The sequence below is a fragment of the Microtus oregoni genome, unplaced genomic scaffold, assembly GCF_018167655.1.
Source record: "Microtus oregoni isolate MIOR12 unplaced genomic scaffold, Mior012 000031F_ref0000149, whole genome shotgun sequence".
Lineage (NCBI taxonomy): Eukaryota > Metazoa > Chordata > Mammalia > Rodentia > Cricetidae > Microtus > Microtus oregoni.
This window is the reverse complement of record NW_024543090.1, coordinates 21,615,528-21,633,390: the sequence shown is the minus strand read 5'-3', so window position 1 is coordinate 21,633,390 and position 17,863 is coordinate 21,615,528. Positions and strand designations below refer to the sequence as shown.

Genomic DNA, 17,863 nt, shown 5'->3' with positions numbered 1-17,863 from the left:
CATTTGTGGGGTCAATGTTGCCTGGGCAGAGACACAGAGGTCCAGTCCGGCACTTCCTGGGTGCCTTGGACAAGGTCGTGGACAGTGAGGTGTTTTCTTTGAGGAATGAATTTGATGGGAACAGCTGGTTCACTCATTGCCCTGAATATTTTCATTTGGAGGGCCCGGGGCAGGTCCCTCTTCCCGTTTCCCGACACAGGTAGGTGATTTCCTTGAATGCCAGTTCTAAAGCGGCACTCACTAGCCCAATGGGTGCCCCTCTGACATTTCAGGCGAATACCTACCCTTCTACCCACAAGGCAACTCCTAAAATGGCCCTTTTGCCCTCATTGGAAACAAGTCTTTGATCTAGCTAGCCATTGGGAGCTGTGAATCCCCCAGATTCTGAATTCCTGGTGAACAACTTGTAATGCTTGCAGCTGCTCTGAGCACAAAACCATCAGGAGTTCCTGATGGTAGGGGAGTGGTTTCTGGTGGGTTTGGCTGGGGCGTGGCTATCAGTTAAGGATCTCTATATAAGCGTCTCTGGTACACAATAAGGGGAGCATTCCTGTTTCAAGGATGTCTGTGTGTTGTATGTTTCAATCTCCAGCCCCTTGCCTGGTTCATGAACTGTATGGTAGCGCACAGAGTGCAGATGGGCACAGGACGCTACAGCTAGATCCACCTCGACTCCCCCTAAGAGCAGAAGCAATTACTTGTCCCATAACATGAGTGTTATCAATGTCCTTGCATAACCGAATATAATCATTTAAACCCCTATTTCTATGGGACATATAGCCTCCTGATAATACTATTAGCGTTTTCGCAAGCCGATTGCTTTATAACAGGCATAGCCGTGTCTACATTCCCAAAAATACGACCCCCCAGCTGTAATAGGCAGTCAACAAACTCAGGATAAGGTTCCAACGATTCTTGAAGAACCTTCGACAGCTGTTCCCCTTGCTCCTTTATTAGGTGGAGCCTTTCACGCTTTAACAGCTGCCACAGCTGAGCATAAACAGCAGGGTCATAGGTAACCTGTGCTGCTAAGCCCGCATACTGTCCTGCACCAGTTAACATGTCAAGGTTACACAGCAGCGTTGGGCCGTGCAGTATCTGCAGTTTTCCGGCATTTCACTTCTCCATAACAAATAATCGCCCCTGAAAGACAAGCTCTGCATCCAATCACTGGGCATAAGGTCGAGTTCCACAAAAGAGTCCATTAAAGCCACAGTGAAAGGAGCATGGGTCCCATAGGCCATGGCCGCTGCTTTTAGCTGTTTTAGGTCTTTAAAGACCAGAGAGTTATGCTGCCTGATCTGCTCTCCTTGTGGATCACTAACCTCCACTCGGATTTCTGCCTCCTGGTCAATAGGGGCGGAGGCAGCAGCCAAAGGATTTGAAGCAGCGAGGAATGGAGTCTGTTGTAGAGGTCTCATAGAAACATGTTTGCCTCCTTCCTTCTTCTTCATAAAGTTCTTAATAAATTTCACAGATTTCTCATCCTGAATTTTCTCAAAAGTTTTGGCTAAATTGTCTAATTGGTCCTTCACCTTCCCATTGCCGCTGAGAAGAGTGTATTTGACTTAACACCAAAGCGGAAATATTTTCATGGGAAATTCTGGTCCTCACTCTTTCAAAGCTTTTTGAAGGTCAGCTTTTACCTGTTCCCAGTCAGGATTAAAACCCCCTGCCTGTGAAAACCAGGTACTACATTCTAAAACGGTCTTAATAAACTTTTTGTGCTGTCTCAGTTTTAATAGCGGTGCCCTACTTCTCTAAAAGAACCATCAATTGACCAGTCAATACCTGAACACAATTACTGGCACCCATTTTTAATTCACCCTCACCATCAATCTCTTACTGACTTGCTTGCTGGCCAGCCTTCCGAGGGCGATCTCTCAGCAACTCCCTAGGGGAGGGGAGGGGACCTCCACCTATAGTGGGACAGGATGGGAGATGGGAAAGGGGCTAGAGATTTAAAAACACATGCACGGGGACACGGGTCATCCTTGATACAAGAATGCCAACTTTATTGTGCTCCAGGGAAGCTTGTATAGGGATCCTTAATTGATAGCCACACCCCAGCTCTTGGGGTTTCCAGCTGTAAAACCCACCAGAATTCACTCTCCTGCCATCAGGAACTCGTGAGGGTCTCGTGCTCAGAGCAGCTGCAGGCACAGGAAAATAAGATGTTTCACTCCAGCAGGCAAAAGGTCTGAGTCAGGCAAAGAAAGTCAAGGGGGCAGGGGTCTGCAGCCCCCAACAAAAATCCTCCAGAACTGTTGAGTTGAGGCATGATGGTTGAGGCGTGGGTAAATGGCCTCCAAGGAATGTGGTTCAAGTCAGACAGCACTCAACCAGCTAGTACTGTTCCCTTCCTGTCCAGGGCCTGGGCTTTGATGGGGACTGGGTGTTTACATTATCCACAAGATAAACAAGAGGCTGGATTCAGATCTCTGAGTCATATCTCAATCTTACAATCCACATGAGGTGAAACAGGCCATCACAGCTACATCACCTTAGGTTCTGGAATTTCTGGTCTGGACTTGCCTGTTAGTTTGGGAGTTGGTTCAACTTTGTGGATGTCATTTCAGCCTCCAGCTGTATGTCTTGGGCAAGACAATGGCAATTGCTTGATCGTTTGAGATAGGGGGTCTCGTCTTGTACCTCAAGCTGGTCTCAATATGACTGAGTTCAAGTCAGCTTCCTGCCTCAGAATGCCACGTTCTGGATTATATGTACCATCACCCCTGGATCTATGAAAGGGTTGTGGTTAAAGAGGTGAAAGGAATCTCCCACAGTGCGCTCTCCTAGAAACTTCTTTTCCCAGCAATGTTCCTGCCCGGCCTCCTAGGCGATTGTGGTCCTAGGGAGATGTCACACACTATCACAGCTGGAGCCTCTCCTCGCCATGAGCACTGTGCCTTTGCCTCTGGCAGTGTGAGGACAGGGAGGCCTGCCTCTCTCCTGCGTTTATTTATACTACCAGCCCATGTCCCCGTCTCTATGCCTGAATCACCAAGGGAGTCATGAAGTGAATCTCTTCAGGGTATGGGTGACTTTGAGCATAGTATGGGCAGTGCGTGCAATGGGTCCTTTGCGTCAAGGGAATAACTGAGGGAGGCCAAAAGAGACATAAAATGTCTTTGAGTCACCATGAAACCCTGAGCCAGAGATTTCCATGTTTCTACTTAAGAGCTGTGGGGAAATTGGGACTTGAAGGAGGGACAGTGTGGGGATTTCTGGCAGCTAGAGGAGGGTAGCCCTGATTCAACATTAAATGCCATTTAAGAGCCCTGATTCTATCTAATGCAGATTAGTTGGAAACAGGAATGTCTGAGCTCTTGCCCTACGCACTAGACAGGACCATGGCAAGGGGTGGGTGAGGCCCTTGATGTCTGCTTTTCACAACTAGCTCAGTTAAGCAGGGCCTGAGCTGGGGACCGGAGTGCTAAGCAGGACCCCAAGAATCTCTTGGAAAGGGACCAAGTTGCCTCTTGCCTGGGGAAAGCCAGCTGCACTCACTTCCTGGAGCACTTCAAACCCCACCTCCAGCCCCAGTGGCCACCCAGCCCTAGTCCTGGGCAGAGTAGTTGCTCCACCCTCCCCACTCCTGTGCCTCTTGCCAGACCTGAGCTTCAGTGAGTGTTGCCAGAGAGGGTGACTCTGGAAAGCAGGCAAGTGCGCTGCTGGGACCTGGGCTGCTGGCCATGCCCTGGACCTTCTGGCCGAAGTGGCTGGTAGGCAAGGGACTGCCCCTTCTTGGGGCAGTGCTGCTGCGGAAGAGAGAAAAGAGGGGAACCCAATGGAGCCATTGCTGGGTAATGTACTCATTTCACTTGGGAAGTGTTGATGGCAGAGTCCTGGGAGCCGGTCCCTGTAGGGACTAAGCCAGTCACTGCACTGGGTTTTGATTTAGGGTGAAACATACCACAGACAACCTGGAAAAGCTCAAACCAGAGAGATGAACCCAGGCCTTGGCCCTAGAAAGTGATCTCCAAAACAAAATCATGGCAAGTCCTGTGACCGTTGCCTTTGGTTGGTTTGCGCCAAATGTGCTAGTCCCGTCGTATAACCCATTGTGAAGAAAAGGGATGGGGGATTGTTGGGGTTCTGGGAGGTAGACTGATACCCAGAAGACTGCAATCTGGTATTATCTCTTTTGAACCCAATCTTCAATCTAGTGACTTGTCAGACCAGTATAAACTGGGCGACTACTTCTCCTCACCTTCCCACTCCCTCCCTGCCTCTGCTTGGTCTTGGTCTTCCAGCCCTTGCCTAGAAGCCCATGGGCATGGTAGGTTCTGGCTTTCTCTTTTAATGTTTAACCTTCTAAAATACATTCTGCCAGTTCTCAGGCCATGTGGAGGGAGCAGCTGCAGTTTGGTCATATAAATCCTAAGTAGCTTAACTGCTCATAATGGCATTTAATGTTGAGCAGATCCAGGTTCCTCACTAATCCTGACCATCCAACACCCTGGGCTCTGCAAACGCTTCCTAGAGCTCCTGTCACAGGAGCATCGGTGACCCTGGACCAGGCAAGTGCTGTGGTTAAGACAGAGTCAAGGAGAAAAGGAGCCAGAATACACTTGAGAGAGGAGAGATCAGGCTGTCTGTCTCTGGCTTCCTGGAACCGAGTTTCTTGGGTTCTGTTGTTTCAGCGGGAAACCCACCCATATTACGACCTACAGGTGAAGGTGCTGAGGGCCAGAAACATCCAACAAACGGATCTGTGTGAGTGAGCCTCACTTCCTCCTTCTTTTCTCTAGGCTATTCTCAGGGCATGTGTGTGTGTACACGTGCATTCATGTGTGTTTGCATGTGTGTGTGTGCATACAAATGCCCACCTGGAGTAGGGTGAAGGGCTGGTGTTAACTATCAAGGGAGGCTGCCCTGGTGTGGGGTGCACAGACAGGCAGGGGCACCGGAGGGATGAGTCGAGTAGACTCCAGCCTCCTCCTAACCCAGGAGGCTCTGTGAGGGTATGTTAGGCTCACATTGCCACACATCGATGCCTGCTTTCAGGGAGCTTTGGTGGTGTTCACACAGGGCACAGAATTTTACTGCCTGAATCAGGCAATTTCAAGGAGTTACTCAATGATCTGTGCTGCTTTGTGACCCTTTGAACTGTGGCTGCTGCTGCAGGATTTCTTGTCAGTTGAGTGGGAGGTATACCTGGCCAAGGTAGAGCCGGGAACACCAAAGCTCCCAAACCTGCCCCAGGCAGGTAGCCTCCTATGCCCCTGCTCCTTTGTTTCCAAGCCCAGCCTCCTCCAGGAAACCTTTTCAGCAATAAGAGTCCTCTCCCCCCATCCCCTGCAGTGTCCAAAGCCGACTGCTATGTCCAACTGTGGCTGCCCACAGCTTCTCCTAGCCCCTCTCAGACAAGGACAGTGACTAACTGCAGTGACCCAGAGTGGAACGAGACCTTCCGTTATCAGGTCCACGGTGCTGTGAAGGTACAGGCCAGAAAGGGGCTGGGCATGGAGGCCAATGAGTTCCTCCACAACACTGAACTTTCAGTCCTGTCCTCAGAATGTCCTGGAGCTAACCCTTGGTGACAAGGATATCCTGAACAGTGACCAGCTCTCCATACTTCGGTTTGACCTGAGTAGTCTCCAGCCAGGCAAACCTCACACAAAAAACTTCCCTCTGAAGCAGCAGGTGAGGTCCACCTGGGTGAGCAGTAAGTGAATCTCCAGGAGAGAGCCCCACACTGAGTCACCGACGGGCAGCCATCTTGGCTTGACCCTGGTCACTGCTGAGTCTGGCACAGTGCCTGGCACATATTATGAATGGATAAAACTCTGGGGAAATGCTACTGCTCCCCTATGTCTATGAGGTACCATACCAGACTCACCTTCTAGGCCCGAGAGCTGAGCAAAGGTGGGAGGCAGGGGCAACCCCTGAGATTTTTGAAGGTTTTTGAAAAAATTGACGCCTTGCTCACCCCCATGTAGGAGTCACAAGAGCTGCAAGTAGAATTTACTCTGGAGAAGAGGTGAGTCCAATTAGAGCTGTTATTTATCCACTCATTCCAAGTGCCAGGCCTCAAGTCCTTCACTTGCCTTGGAGGCCTGGTTTCAGAGAGCACAGCTTGGTTTTGCAACTTACTTGTATGTTGGGTGACAAATCTCCCTATCCACAATTCTGTCGTGCTTCCCAGGCTCCTGTGCCTGCTTAGAACATATTGTTTCAACAGTCATGGTAAGGGGGGTGATGGCCCTTGAACCCTTCCTCTTTTACAGTCAGAAGCCTGTTTCTGAAGTCATCACCAATGGGGTCCTGGTGGTGAGTAGGGAAGATGGGTGTGGGACTGGGGAGCAGGAGACAGGCTGAGTCTATGACGCCCCATGTCTCTAGAAGACACCCAGGCCTTCCCTAAAGGAAGCTGTGCTAACAATGAAGAACAAGAAGCTACCTTGAGCCTGTGTGGGCTTCACAGACCCACTGCTCCTCTGGGACCGGGCTGCTGAGACTGCTGAAGAGGCCTGTGGGGCCCCATAATTCCTTTTTTTAAACCAATGCCCACTTCTTACGAGTCCAGGGGATTGTCGCAAAAGACCCCTGCCCTTAAGGCCCATGTCCTAGATAGCCACTGTGCTCCTTGCCCTGGATATTCCTCTCTTCCTCCATCTTGGACAGACCCTGACTCCAAAAGCTTCTGCTTTCCTCAGGCTCAGCCCTGTCTGAAAATCCAGGTCGCGCTCAAAGGAGACAAGACAGCCTCACTTGGGGAGTACGGTGAGTCGGGTCCTCACTCTTGGAGCCTACCTTCTTCCTGGGGTCTACGCTGATGGGAAGGAGATGGCTCTCAATATATAATGCTTAAAGTGGGGAGAGGGCAGCAGGGGCTTGGCTAAGAGTGGTCTCCCTCACCTCTGTGAGCAGCTGATCAGCCTGGACAGGGATGCAGGAGAGCAGACTCAATTGAGCAAGTGCTTCTGAAGCCTTTGGTCACAGCCTGGCCACTCACATGTGACCAAACAAAGTCAGAGGGCAAGGGGTATTGTCTGCCTCCTTAGAAGAGAAACTGAAGTCAGTCTGTTAGCATAGAAGATCTGAGAAGTTGGAAGAAGGCAACCCGAAAAGATAGCATAAATCTTGTTTCCGATTTGTTTAGTCTGCCAGTCTTGTGTAAAACCAAGGCCTCAGCCTTCAATTTAAAAACCTCAGTTTTAAAAATAACAAAAGGAGGGGGCTGGAGAGATGGCTCAGTGTTAGAATGCCTACTGCTCTCCCAGGGGACCTGTGTTCAGTTCCCAGCAACCACAGGGTGACTGTCTGTAACTCCAACATCTGACACTCTCACACAGACATACATGTGAGCAGAACACCAATGCAAATAAAACAAAAATAAATAAATAATTTTTAAAAAATAACAAAATGAGACTAAGGAGAAGGTTCAGTGGGTAAAAGTACTTCCTATACAAACTTGAAGACCTAAGTTCAAATCCCTTGTATCCACTTCAAAACCTGGGGATGACCCCCAGTGCTAGGGGGGTCAGAGACAGGAGGATCGCTCGAGCTTGTTGGCTGCCAGCCCAGCTCCAGGCTCAAGGAGAGACATTGTCTCCAGGGAATAAAGTGGAGCATGACAGAGCAGGATACCAACTTCCTCTGCCCTCCTCATGTGTGCACAGGCATGCATAGTCACACACATGTGAGCCACACACAAAACCTTAATGAAAATGACAAAATGTCCTAATCAAAAGTCATGACATCATGGGACCTTGAGCAATTCAAGAAAGAGATCTGAGCTAACTAAGAAACCTACGGCTCTGTCATGGTGGCCATGCCTCTTGTCAGTCAGAACACTCCTTCATAGTTAAATACCCTTGAGGCTGCAGATTTATTATTTCAAAAACTAAGGCACAGGGGCATTCCCCGACACATGTGGGAAGGGTCAGCATCCTCTAAAAACTAGCTCCATCATTATTTTGCCTCCTTTAGACTTTCCTAAAGGACCACGGGGAAAGAAGAATGCCCCCTCTATCCACCCAGTCCACTCTGATTGGGGCGGGGAGGAAGATCATATTACCCTTTGAATATGACACCCCATAAAAACATTCATAGAATATTTAAAATCTTAAACTTACTTAAGTTTTAAAACTTAAAACCAGCAACACAGAACTTAAAGTGCATCTTCCTGCTTTGTGGCAGCCTCTGCCATCTCCCTGCGGGAGTGCTTGCTCTGATAAATACGCTGCTTAAAATGCATCTCTTGACCCATTTCATTCCTCCGAGGAAAAAAGAGCTGAGAAGACACACACACCCCTAACAGCATGGCAAAGAGAGAATACGGAATTGGGGTTACACAGAGGGGGAGAATCCAGATGTGGGGGGTGGGGCCTGGTGGAGTGATAGGAAGATGTCCCTTCCCACATGGAGAGGCGAGCCTGTGAGATGAGTGCTGCCATGGTGACATGGAGGGTCTGGCATTATGCTGGCCATATTCCTTCACGGCAGCCACGCAGAGCAGGTGCAGCCTGATAACCTCTTCCTATCACACGGCCAGTACACGGAGAGCCAGGACCAAACAGGTCTGACACACTCCAAGGCCTTTGCCTTCACCATGAGATCTGGCATTTCTGCAGTCAATGGCGTATCTTAGTCTGCCTCCATCTCGGGCTATGAACCTTGGTGGGAGAGGAAAAGCATCTTTCCCAGTGTCCCTCCTACCTCAGAGCTGCCAAGACTGGCTTCATCTTGTGCAAGGGTGTGATTCTATCTGGACCTTTGCTGTCCTCCAACCCTTTGGGTCATTGTTGCTTCTGTGGTGTGTTTGGGACCCAGACTCTTCTGCATAGCAGTGTATGCCTTGGCTGGAATGTCAGGCCTGGGAGTTCCTCTCTGGCATCTACCACCTCTCATAGTGGCTAGGAAACAGGGCAGGAAGAGGTCTTCCCACTGTTCTTTGCTTCCCCCCACTGCCTGGGTCTCCCTTAGCTTGAGCAGACCTCTGACCCCTCTGCTTCTGCAATATGTAATTCTCTGTACCAGGAATGTCAGTCTGCCTTCTACCTCCTCTTCTGAGTCCCTACCCTTTTCCAAGGTCTTTGACTTTTGGGAGATAACTTACAGCATATTTCTGTGTTCTCTTTGACCACAAATCTCTCTAAAAGCAAGGAACACAATGCACGGATGGAGTCAAGAGATCGGGAATATTAACAGTCGGGGTACTAAATGCAATAATGAATGGATATGTATGTAATTGGTTACATGTTAGGCAATTAAAAATTTCAAAATCACCAGCCCCATAGGCTATGGGCTGCCCCCTTCCCATCTCCCCTAGTATTTGTGTGTTTCCCACACTGCACCAGAGCTGATTGATTATAGAACCCAGGAGCTCTCCATGGATCTTTCCCTGTGGTCAGGGTACTGAAGTGAGTAGGGAGACGAGAGCTAGGGATCTGGGGAAGGGGAGGAATTACTGTCACCTGGAGCGCCACCGTCCTGACACATTTGCATCCACCCACTTTGGCTCTTCACTGCATCTCTGCCCTCAGGCTCAAGGCAGATCCAGCTGGCAGTACCTGGGGCCTATGAGAAGCCACAGCTAGTGCCTCTCCAGCAGACCAGGGAGCCAGATCTACCACCTATCTTTACCTTCCACGTGAATCCGGTGCTGAACCCCAAACTGCATGTAGAGCTGGAGGAAAAGCTCTTGGTTCTACAGGTAAGCGAGCAGCGGCAAAGGGAAGAACAGCGGAATGAGTCTGTGTAGGAGAAGACTCCAGACTGCTTGAAGCAAGTCTTCCATGCTCCCCCCCCCCCCCGCCATTGTTCCTTGGCATCTTCTCCACAGAGTGACCCAAACGATGAGCTGGAGGCTCAGACCAGCAAGCTGAGAAAGGCAGACATCTTGCTCTCCTCTCTGCCTCTCGGCCAGGAGAAACAGCACTCTGTGGTTCTGGAGGTAAAGTTTAGTCCGGCTCTGGGGGCCCCTGTCTGCCCTGTGATCACCCAGAGAGGTCTGGGGCCCACGCTGGCCAGTTACCTGAGCACCAAGGGTCAAAGGTGGGGGTCTGACCTCACCTCAGGGATGAAGGCACTGCTGTTTCTTTCAGGGCCAGGAGGTGGCTCTGAGTCTGAAGGCGGAAATGAGGTGAGCTGGGGTTGCTGGTGGAAGGCCTTGGGGCTTGACTAGAAGCGGGAAATACCCCAGTGGGTTCTGCTTTCCTGCCCACTTCGGTCAGGCCATGGGGACCACCTCTCTGGTACTAGAGGGAAGTACCCAGGGTGTGGCTCTGTCCATATGAAAACACACTGGGCTCAAGGTTCTCCTCCATACTCCATTCTCCCCATCTGAATCAGCTCTGAGGACTTAGACCTGCGCCTTGGCTTTGAGCTCTGCGATGGGGAGCTGGAATTTCTGGACAAGAGGAAGCATGTTGTATCCAAGGCCCTGCAGCGGGTGATGGGATTGAGTGAGGCTCCACACTGTGACCAGGTATGGGCTGGAAGATGAGCTCTAGCAAATCCAGCCTGTTCCCTTGAGGGGTCTTGTGTGCATAAGAGCGGCCAGGAAGCTCAGAGGAAGTAAAGGCAGCAGAGGATGCAGAGAGTACGAGGGCTTGTTCCCCTCGCTGATGGGCACAGTCAACTGCTGGGGATCAGAATGAAGGCTTACAGTCCTGGCTGGGGGTGGAGATCTTTAGCAGCTCGGGCTGTCACAACAGAATACTGCAGACTGAGAGGTTTAAACAACGGAAATTCGTTTTCTCATGGGGTCTCTTTCCTGGCTGGTAGACAGCTGCCTTCTTGCTGTGGTGTCATGTGACCGTTCCTCTGTGTATATGTGCGTGCGTGTGCGTGTGCTTGTGTCTGTGTGCATGTGTGCATCTGTATGAGTGTGTCTGTGTGAGTGTATTTGTGTGTATGTGTATGTTTATACATGTATGAATTGTGTCTGTATGAATATGTTGCTGTGTGTGCATATGATTGTGATTGTAGTATACATGTGTGTGAATGTGTGTGTGCATGTGCACGTGTGTATTGTGTGCATGCCTGTGTATGGGCACACTCAGGAGTAGGAGCTGTCTTACACTACCTTCCTTTTAGGACAGAATCTCACTATGTAGTTCTGGCTGACCTCAAATTTGCTATGTAGACCAGGTTGGCCTCAAACTCTGCAGAGAACCAAATGCCTCTGCCTCCAGCGTGTAATGATTAAAGGTGTGTGCCACCATACCCACCTCCTCAAAGCTTTTGTTGTTTTAATGAGATAAGTATTACTATTTACTATAGCTAAGGCCTAGCCTCATATGTAATTCAAACTAGTCTTGAACTTGTCATCCCCCTGCCTCAGGGGAAGTGCTGGTATTCCAGGGATGTACTACCATGTCCAGTCCTCTTCCTCTTCTTATCAGGACACCAGTTCTATCAGACTGAGGCCCTCCCCCATGACCCGGCTCTAAGCATATTACTTCCTTATAGGCTCTGCCAGCAATCACTAGGAGGACTAGGGCTTCAACAGTGTCCAGGGTGTTTGCTGAAGTGGTGCATGGATGTAGAAGATACTGCTGGCATCTCTTGAGGAAAGGCCAAAGATGCCACTGAAGGTCCTACACATAGTACAGAACCACAGGGAACCAGCTAGGACCAAAGATGCCACTGAAGGTCCTACACACAGTACAGAACCACAAGAAGCCAGCTAGGACCAAGTGTTCACACTGCTAACTGGATTTGGTGAATCAAATACACCTGTTGATAAATGCCCTTCTGAAATAATGGCTAAGAGCTGCCTCTGAGGCCCGCATGGCGGTGCATGCCTGTAATGCCAGCACCAAGGAGGCAGGAACAGGACGATCAAGACCATCTTTGGCTTCATGATGAGTCTGAGGGCAGCCTGGGCTTCATGAGACCAGATCAGAAAACAAAATAAAACAACAACAGGCTGAGGAGAAGGCTCAGTCAGTAAAGTGCTTGTCTGAGTTCAGATTCCTAGCACCTATGAAAGCAAGGCATGGTGCCACACGTCTGGAACCCCAGCCTGGGGCCGGGCAATGGTTCCAGGCAGGTGCTTGGGGGATAGGTGAGTCTAGCTGAATCCACGGGTTAAGTGAAAGACAATGTCTCAAACAATGAAGTGGAGAACAACTGGAAATGACACCCAGTATCATCCCCAGGCCTCCATAGGCGCGTCTGTTAGTATGTACACATGCTTAGAGCCATGTACACTCACATACACCACACACAACACACAGACTTTTTAAAAAGACAAGCCATCTGTGGGCTCTCACTCTTGGGTTTGACAGCCATCCCATACTGCATGCCCTTGGGCACATCATCAGTTTTGTCATCTGTAAAATGGGAGGCTCACTGGGTTTCTGGGAGAATTCAGTGGGCTGACACGTGGAAGGTGCCTGCTGTGGGTAAGCAGCAAATATGTCAAGCCCAGTGATGTTGCTATCGAATTATTGCTGCGTTCAGGTGCCTGTGATCGCCGTGTTGGGCTCCGGGGGTGGAACCAGAGCCATGACGTCCCTGTACGGCAGCCTGGCGGGGCTGCAGGAGCTTGGCCTGCTAGATGCTGTGACCTACCTAAGCGGGGTTTCTGGGTCTACCTGGTAAGTGAGGTAGGCTAGAACACAGAGCAAAAGTGAGCTCTGGGTGGGCAAGAAGGTCCAGGAGAAGGGGTGGAGTCTCTGATAAGGGGCTGGGAGCCTCCCTTCAAGGAGGTCAGGATGAGTGAGAGGAGGCTGGGTCCCAGGGACGAGCCTGAGTGAGGGTGCAGAACTGCAGGTGTGTGTGACAAGAAGCAGCCTCCTCTAACTCTCAGCATCCCTTCCACCGACAGGTGCATCTCTACGCTCTACAAGAACCCTTCCTGGTCCCAGGAGCCTTTGCAGGGTCCCATTGACCGTGCCTCGGCTCGAGTCTGCAGCAGTAAGATAGGGTTGATGTTCCCAGAGCAGCTGCGATACTACATCCGGGAAAAGGAGATCTGGAAGAGCAGAGGCCAGACCATGTCCCTCACTGACTTGTGGGGCCTCGTTATCGAGTATTTCCTGAACCAGGGGGTAAGAGAACAGGAGATGGCTACATTTGCCCCATCCCAGCTCCCTTTCCACACTTTCTTTCTACCTTACTTCTTTCTCACTCCTGGAGCAGAGCCCAGTAAAAGCCGGGTTTGAAAATGGTTTCTTCCTGCCTCTGCAAAAATAACCCTGACCCGCGCCGCCAGGCGGTTGTTCCTAGAACTGCAGGCCCCGTCCGTCTGAGACAGAAGATTCAGGGTAGCTGAGCCACTTGTGTGGCTATTGGCTGAGTGTGTTTCACCTGGGACAGCTCATTTCTATTAAATTACGTCTCCTAGTGATTTCCTTTGTAAAGAAATTAGACTGACTTTTCAATGATCCCCTAAAACCTTCAGTCTAGCTTTCTGTGTTCTGATATGCTTTCTGGAATGGCAAAGAAAGGAGAGTGTGTTCCCAGAGGCACTGGGATTATGGAAACCCCACAGGGCTCTGAGCTCTGCTACAACCTAGAGCTACAGCCTGGCCTTGACAACACAACATACCCCCGGTGGGTAAACCATCAGCGTACTGAACTGACATCAAGCCCTGGGGATAAAGAATGGGGACTCCCTGCAAAGCCAAACTGTCTGATTTCTCTCTTGCCCAGGAAAACCCCGCCACGCTGTCAGACCAGCAAGAAATAGTCAGCCAGGGTCAGAACCCTTACCCCATCTATGCCAGCATCAATGTCCACACACACTTCAGTGGCGAAGACTCTGCAGGTGCCTGGGTGTGGGCCCAAAGGAAGAAGGCAGGAAGAGGGCGGTAGGAGGGTGGAGCTATTAGATCTAAGTGGGAGGTGCTCCCAAGCTGGGACCTTGGCAAAACGTGGAGTGGCTTCCTCTGGTTTTCTGGAAAGTCAAGGTTCCTACTCAGTCAGGACCCTGGTTACTTTGTTTCCCCAGAGTGGTGTGAGTTCACCCCCTATGAGGTCGGTTTCCACAAGTATGGGGCTTACATACCCACCGAACTCTTCGGCTCTGAGTTCTTCATGGGTCGGCTGCTGCGGCGCTGGCCAGAACCCCGCATCTGTTACCTACAAGGTGAGTCTAGGCTTGGATGCTGGAGATGGGCGGGGTTAGGGCCCGTTTGTGATTCGGGACCCTGTTTGTCTCTGTAGGCATGTGGGGCAGTGCTTTTGCAGCCAGCCTGAATGAGATCTCCCTGAAGATGGGAGGCTCAGGCCTGGGTTTCCTGGACTGGTACAAAGAGCGCGTTAACGTCACAGGTGAAAGCAGAGGGCTCTGTCCAGCTGCTACCGCTTCCCACTTGCCAGAGCCCGGGCAGAGGGACGAAGAACGAGGGAGATGGATAAAGGATGGTCTCACTTCTCACTGCATTTCACTGCCCCCTCTCTAGATGACTGCCCAAAGTCGCAGTTTCAGGACCCCACACGACTGCCTACCATGGTCATCACCCCACAGGGTCCCTTCTCTCAGGCTATGTTGAACATATTCACCTCCCGCTTGACCTGTGCCCGGAGCTTTAACTTTACCCGAGGTCTCTTCCTGCACAAGGACTATGTGACTAGCCTCGAGTTCATGGCCCGGAAAGGTATGCGCGCGTGGTGCTGCGGAAGGAGGGAACTGTAAGCAGATTCTTCTGGTATATACGTCTTGCTCACCGGGGCCAGCACTGGCTTTTCTCTGGGTGTTGGAGGAAGTGAAGCCATGGCCCTCTGGTGCTGATGGGGAAGGCTTTTCTGGTTGCTCCAGAAGGCAGGGTAAGCAGGCTAGAGCAAGGGACTGCCTGGCCATTGGGAGGCCGGAGAATTCTAGGGACCGACTGCGGATGCAAAGAGAAGAGGGTCGCCAGCAAGAACGACTACATCTATCCCGGTGCACCTTACAGACAGACATCTTGACGCTTGCCCCAACAAGCTCACACCCATGAGGGATAGCCTGTGCCTAGTGGACGGAGGCTTTGCCATCAACTCACCGTTCCCGCTGATCCTGCAGCCTCGGCGGGCCGTGGACCTCATTGTGTCCTTTGACTATCCCTTGGAAGCCCCCTTTCAGGTAGGGAGGGAAGGGGAAGTAGGGGTCTCCTAAACTGAGTAGAGGGGGAGAAGGGAGAAAAATCTGTCCTGAGACTGGGTGTTTGGGTGTTATCTCTGGTGGTAGGTGTCTTTTAAACATTGTTGACAGTCCAGGTCTCCCAGCTGGTGGATTCTGGGATTCTGAGAGGGTGTGTAAAGAGGGTCTCAGCTGTCTCCTAGAACCTGTCTAATTATGTTAGGATTTTTCCCTGCTTCACATGGGTCTGGGGTTGCTGTCCTTTGTTACTATGGTAACACTGGCCGTGAACATCCTCTAAGGGGACATCTGCAAAGCGTGCCTCAGAATCGCTAGGGCAGTAGACTGACGTCATCAATCACACGTGGGGTTGGTGGTCTCTCTTTGACTTCCTCTTTATCCTCCTTATCCAATGACTGCCTAGGACAGGAGAGCAGATAAAAACCCCTCCAACACGCCCTTGATATCAGCCCCTTAACAGGGAAGAGAGGAGGGACTGGCGAAGGAACAGCCATACTAAGGGAAGGAAGGATGACATAAGAGGTCTAGAGGGACTAGCTTGACAGCTAGCCTTTGCTAATTATTGCTAATTCACTACGCTCCCTCTAGACACTTATTTCCAACTTTATTCGGCAAATAGAGAGGTGGCTCAGAAAGCCACTTGGTCATTCAGAGACAGAGCTAGCTGAAGCCTGAGTCCAGGTCAGAAGCTCGCCTCTTTACCCAGGGCTTGCAGATGACAGAGAAGTACTGCCTGGATCGAGGAATCCCCTTCCCCCGAATTGAGGTGGAACCCGAGGACTTGGAGAATCCCCGTGAGTGCTATCTGTTCACAAAGGCCGAGGACCCCCGCTCACCCATTGTGCTGCATTTCCCCCTTGTCAACAGGACCTTCCGCACACATCTGGCCCCAGGTAAGGGGAAGTCCCAAGCCTGATCCAACCAGCGAGGGAGGATGGAACACTAGCCTTCTGGAAGGCCTGGGCTAACCACTGTGGCCTCCGCTGCCTAGACGTGTTCTCTCTGAACCATCTCTTTCTAATGGGTCCAAGAGTTAAGATGCTCTCTTCCAGAGAGCAAGCCAGAAATCCCGGGCAGGGGAGTGTCCAGGACCATCAGCTCCCAGCCAGTTTCATAGAGTACTTTAGCCTAGCCTTGCTTTCTCACCCCCAGATAAAGAGCGACAAACAGCCGAAGAGAAGGCCTTTGGGGACTTTGTCATCAATGGGCCAGATACCCCCTATGGAATGATGGACTTTACCTATGAGCCCAAGGAGTTTGATCGGTTGGTGGAGCTGAGTCGATACAATGTCCTGAACAACAAGGAGACCATAAAACGTGCCCTCCAGCTGGCCTTGGATCGGCGGCAGGCGGGGGAAAATGTTGGGGGCCAACCTGGTGGGAGTCAGAGGACTGTGGTCGAGATGTGATGGAGGCCCTAGGCCAGGGCTTGCTGAGGGAAGAGAGAAGATGTTTCCTTCCCCGAGGTTTCCGAGGCTCCAGAGATCTTGCCGGTGAACTTGGAAAAGAACCTTCTCATTCCCTAGAGAAGATATGATAACCTATCTCTCCAGGAGTGCTTGGAGACACTGGGCAGGAGAGAGCAGATTTCACATTATAGTGGGGTAATATAAGTGTAGTGAGAACTAGGCATGAGCCTCATCCGAGGGCCCACCCCCTCCACAGAAGGATCTCTGTAAACCCTGGCTCTTAGAGCTTCACCACAGAGAGAGCTGTGGGCCGAGAATCAGCTGTCCTCTTTTTACTGAGACTGAATGTTAGTCCTAGCACTCAGGAGGCAGAGGCAAGTGGATCTCTGTAAGTTCAAGGCCAGCCTGGTCTACAAGAGCTAGTTCCAGGACAGGCCCCAAAGCTACAGAGAAATCCTGTTTCAGAAAATAAAAAAATTAAAAAGAATAAACAGAAGCTATATGGACTGGCAGTCTGTGTCACTGAGTCCATGTTCTACTAATTCTTCCCTGCATTCTGGCCTCTCTGTCCCTCCTCAGAGGTCACTAGGCTTCCCTGCTAAGGCTCATGGAGTTTGTGACCAGATGGCCCATCCTGACGGGTGTGCACAGCACTTTACACCTTGAACCCAAACTACATTTTCTCGTTTATATACACAGCTGTCACTTTGTGCAGATACAGTCTTCACATTCTCAGGAGCCAAGTGGGTGTGTCTACGGAGATCGTCTATTAATCGGGCTGAGAGAGTGGAATGGGACAGCTGCATATATGTATATGTGGGTATATGTTCCTATGTATGGTAGGCCAGTGAGTACTTGTTCCTTCACAGGGCATGGGCAGATGGGATGGAGTGGACCTAGCCTGGATCCCTGCATCTGATGACCTACCTGGGTGCCTCCTTCTCTTTCGTATTTCTCCTGATCCACTTGGGACCTTCTAGACATTGAGACCTCTCCAGAATGAGCAGCTTTCCAAACTATAAAGAGGAGATCTGTCCTGGCCAGGCTGTCTTCCTCTGATTTGCCTCCTTGGCCTCATCTTCCTCAACTAGCTGTGCTCCAGTGCCAAGCCGCTTGAGGTGTACACACAAGCACATATGTGTGCTCTGAGACCAAATGCACAGCTCACGATTCCTCATTTGGTTGAGACGCCTTTCTGGGAATGTCACCTGCCTTAACTTTGGGGAAAAGGCCCTAGTTCTGTCTCCTGCCTACAATAGTCAAAGCCACATCTGCATTCCCTGTCTAGCGTGTCCTGGGGCTCAAGCCTCCAGCTAATGTGGAAGCCAGGAGCTATGGGATCAGTTTGGACTGATACGCAGTAAAGGAGCCTGGTCCTCCCTGCTCCCTTCTCGCTGTTACTGCCTGTCTC

General features: G+C 50.9%; 1 protein-coding gene across 2 annotated transcripts; it reads left to right on the top strand.

Moving 5' to 3' along the window:
* Positions 1 to 3,695: 3,695 nt before the first annotated feature.
* Positions 3,696 to 16,724, top strand: Pla2g4f (phospholipase A2 group IVF). 2 transcript variants are annotated; one of them, XM_041679128.1, is made up of 20 exons: positions 3,696 to 3,806; positions 4,647 to 4,719; positions 5,308 to 5,444; positions 5,521 to 5,649; positions 5,949 to 5,986; positions 6,234 to 6,276; positions 6,663 to 6,729; positions 9,495 to 9,664; positions 9,794 to 9,904; positions 10,056 to 10,093; positions 10,303 to 10,438; positions 12,421 to 12,557; positions 12,788 to 13,010; positions 13,615 to 13,729; positions 13,913 to 14,050; positions 14,128 to 14,235; positions 14,367 to 14,576; positions 14,859 to 15,025; positions 15,750 to 15,936; positions 16,196 to 16,724. In XM_041679128.1, exons 1-20 carry the CDS (start codon positions 3,696 to 3,698, stop codon positions 16,450 to 16,452), a joined length of 2,595 nt encoding a protein of 864 aa, XP_041535062.1. In that variant the 3' UTR covers positions 16,453 to 16,724. The 2 variants fall into 2 exon arrangements, with proteins under 2 accessions (XP_041535062.1, XP_041535061.1); XM_041679127.1 differs by having other exon boundaries at positions 5,946 to 5,986; positions 14,367 to 14,561.
* Positions 16,725 to 17,863: the final 1,139 nt, after the last annotated feature.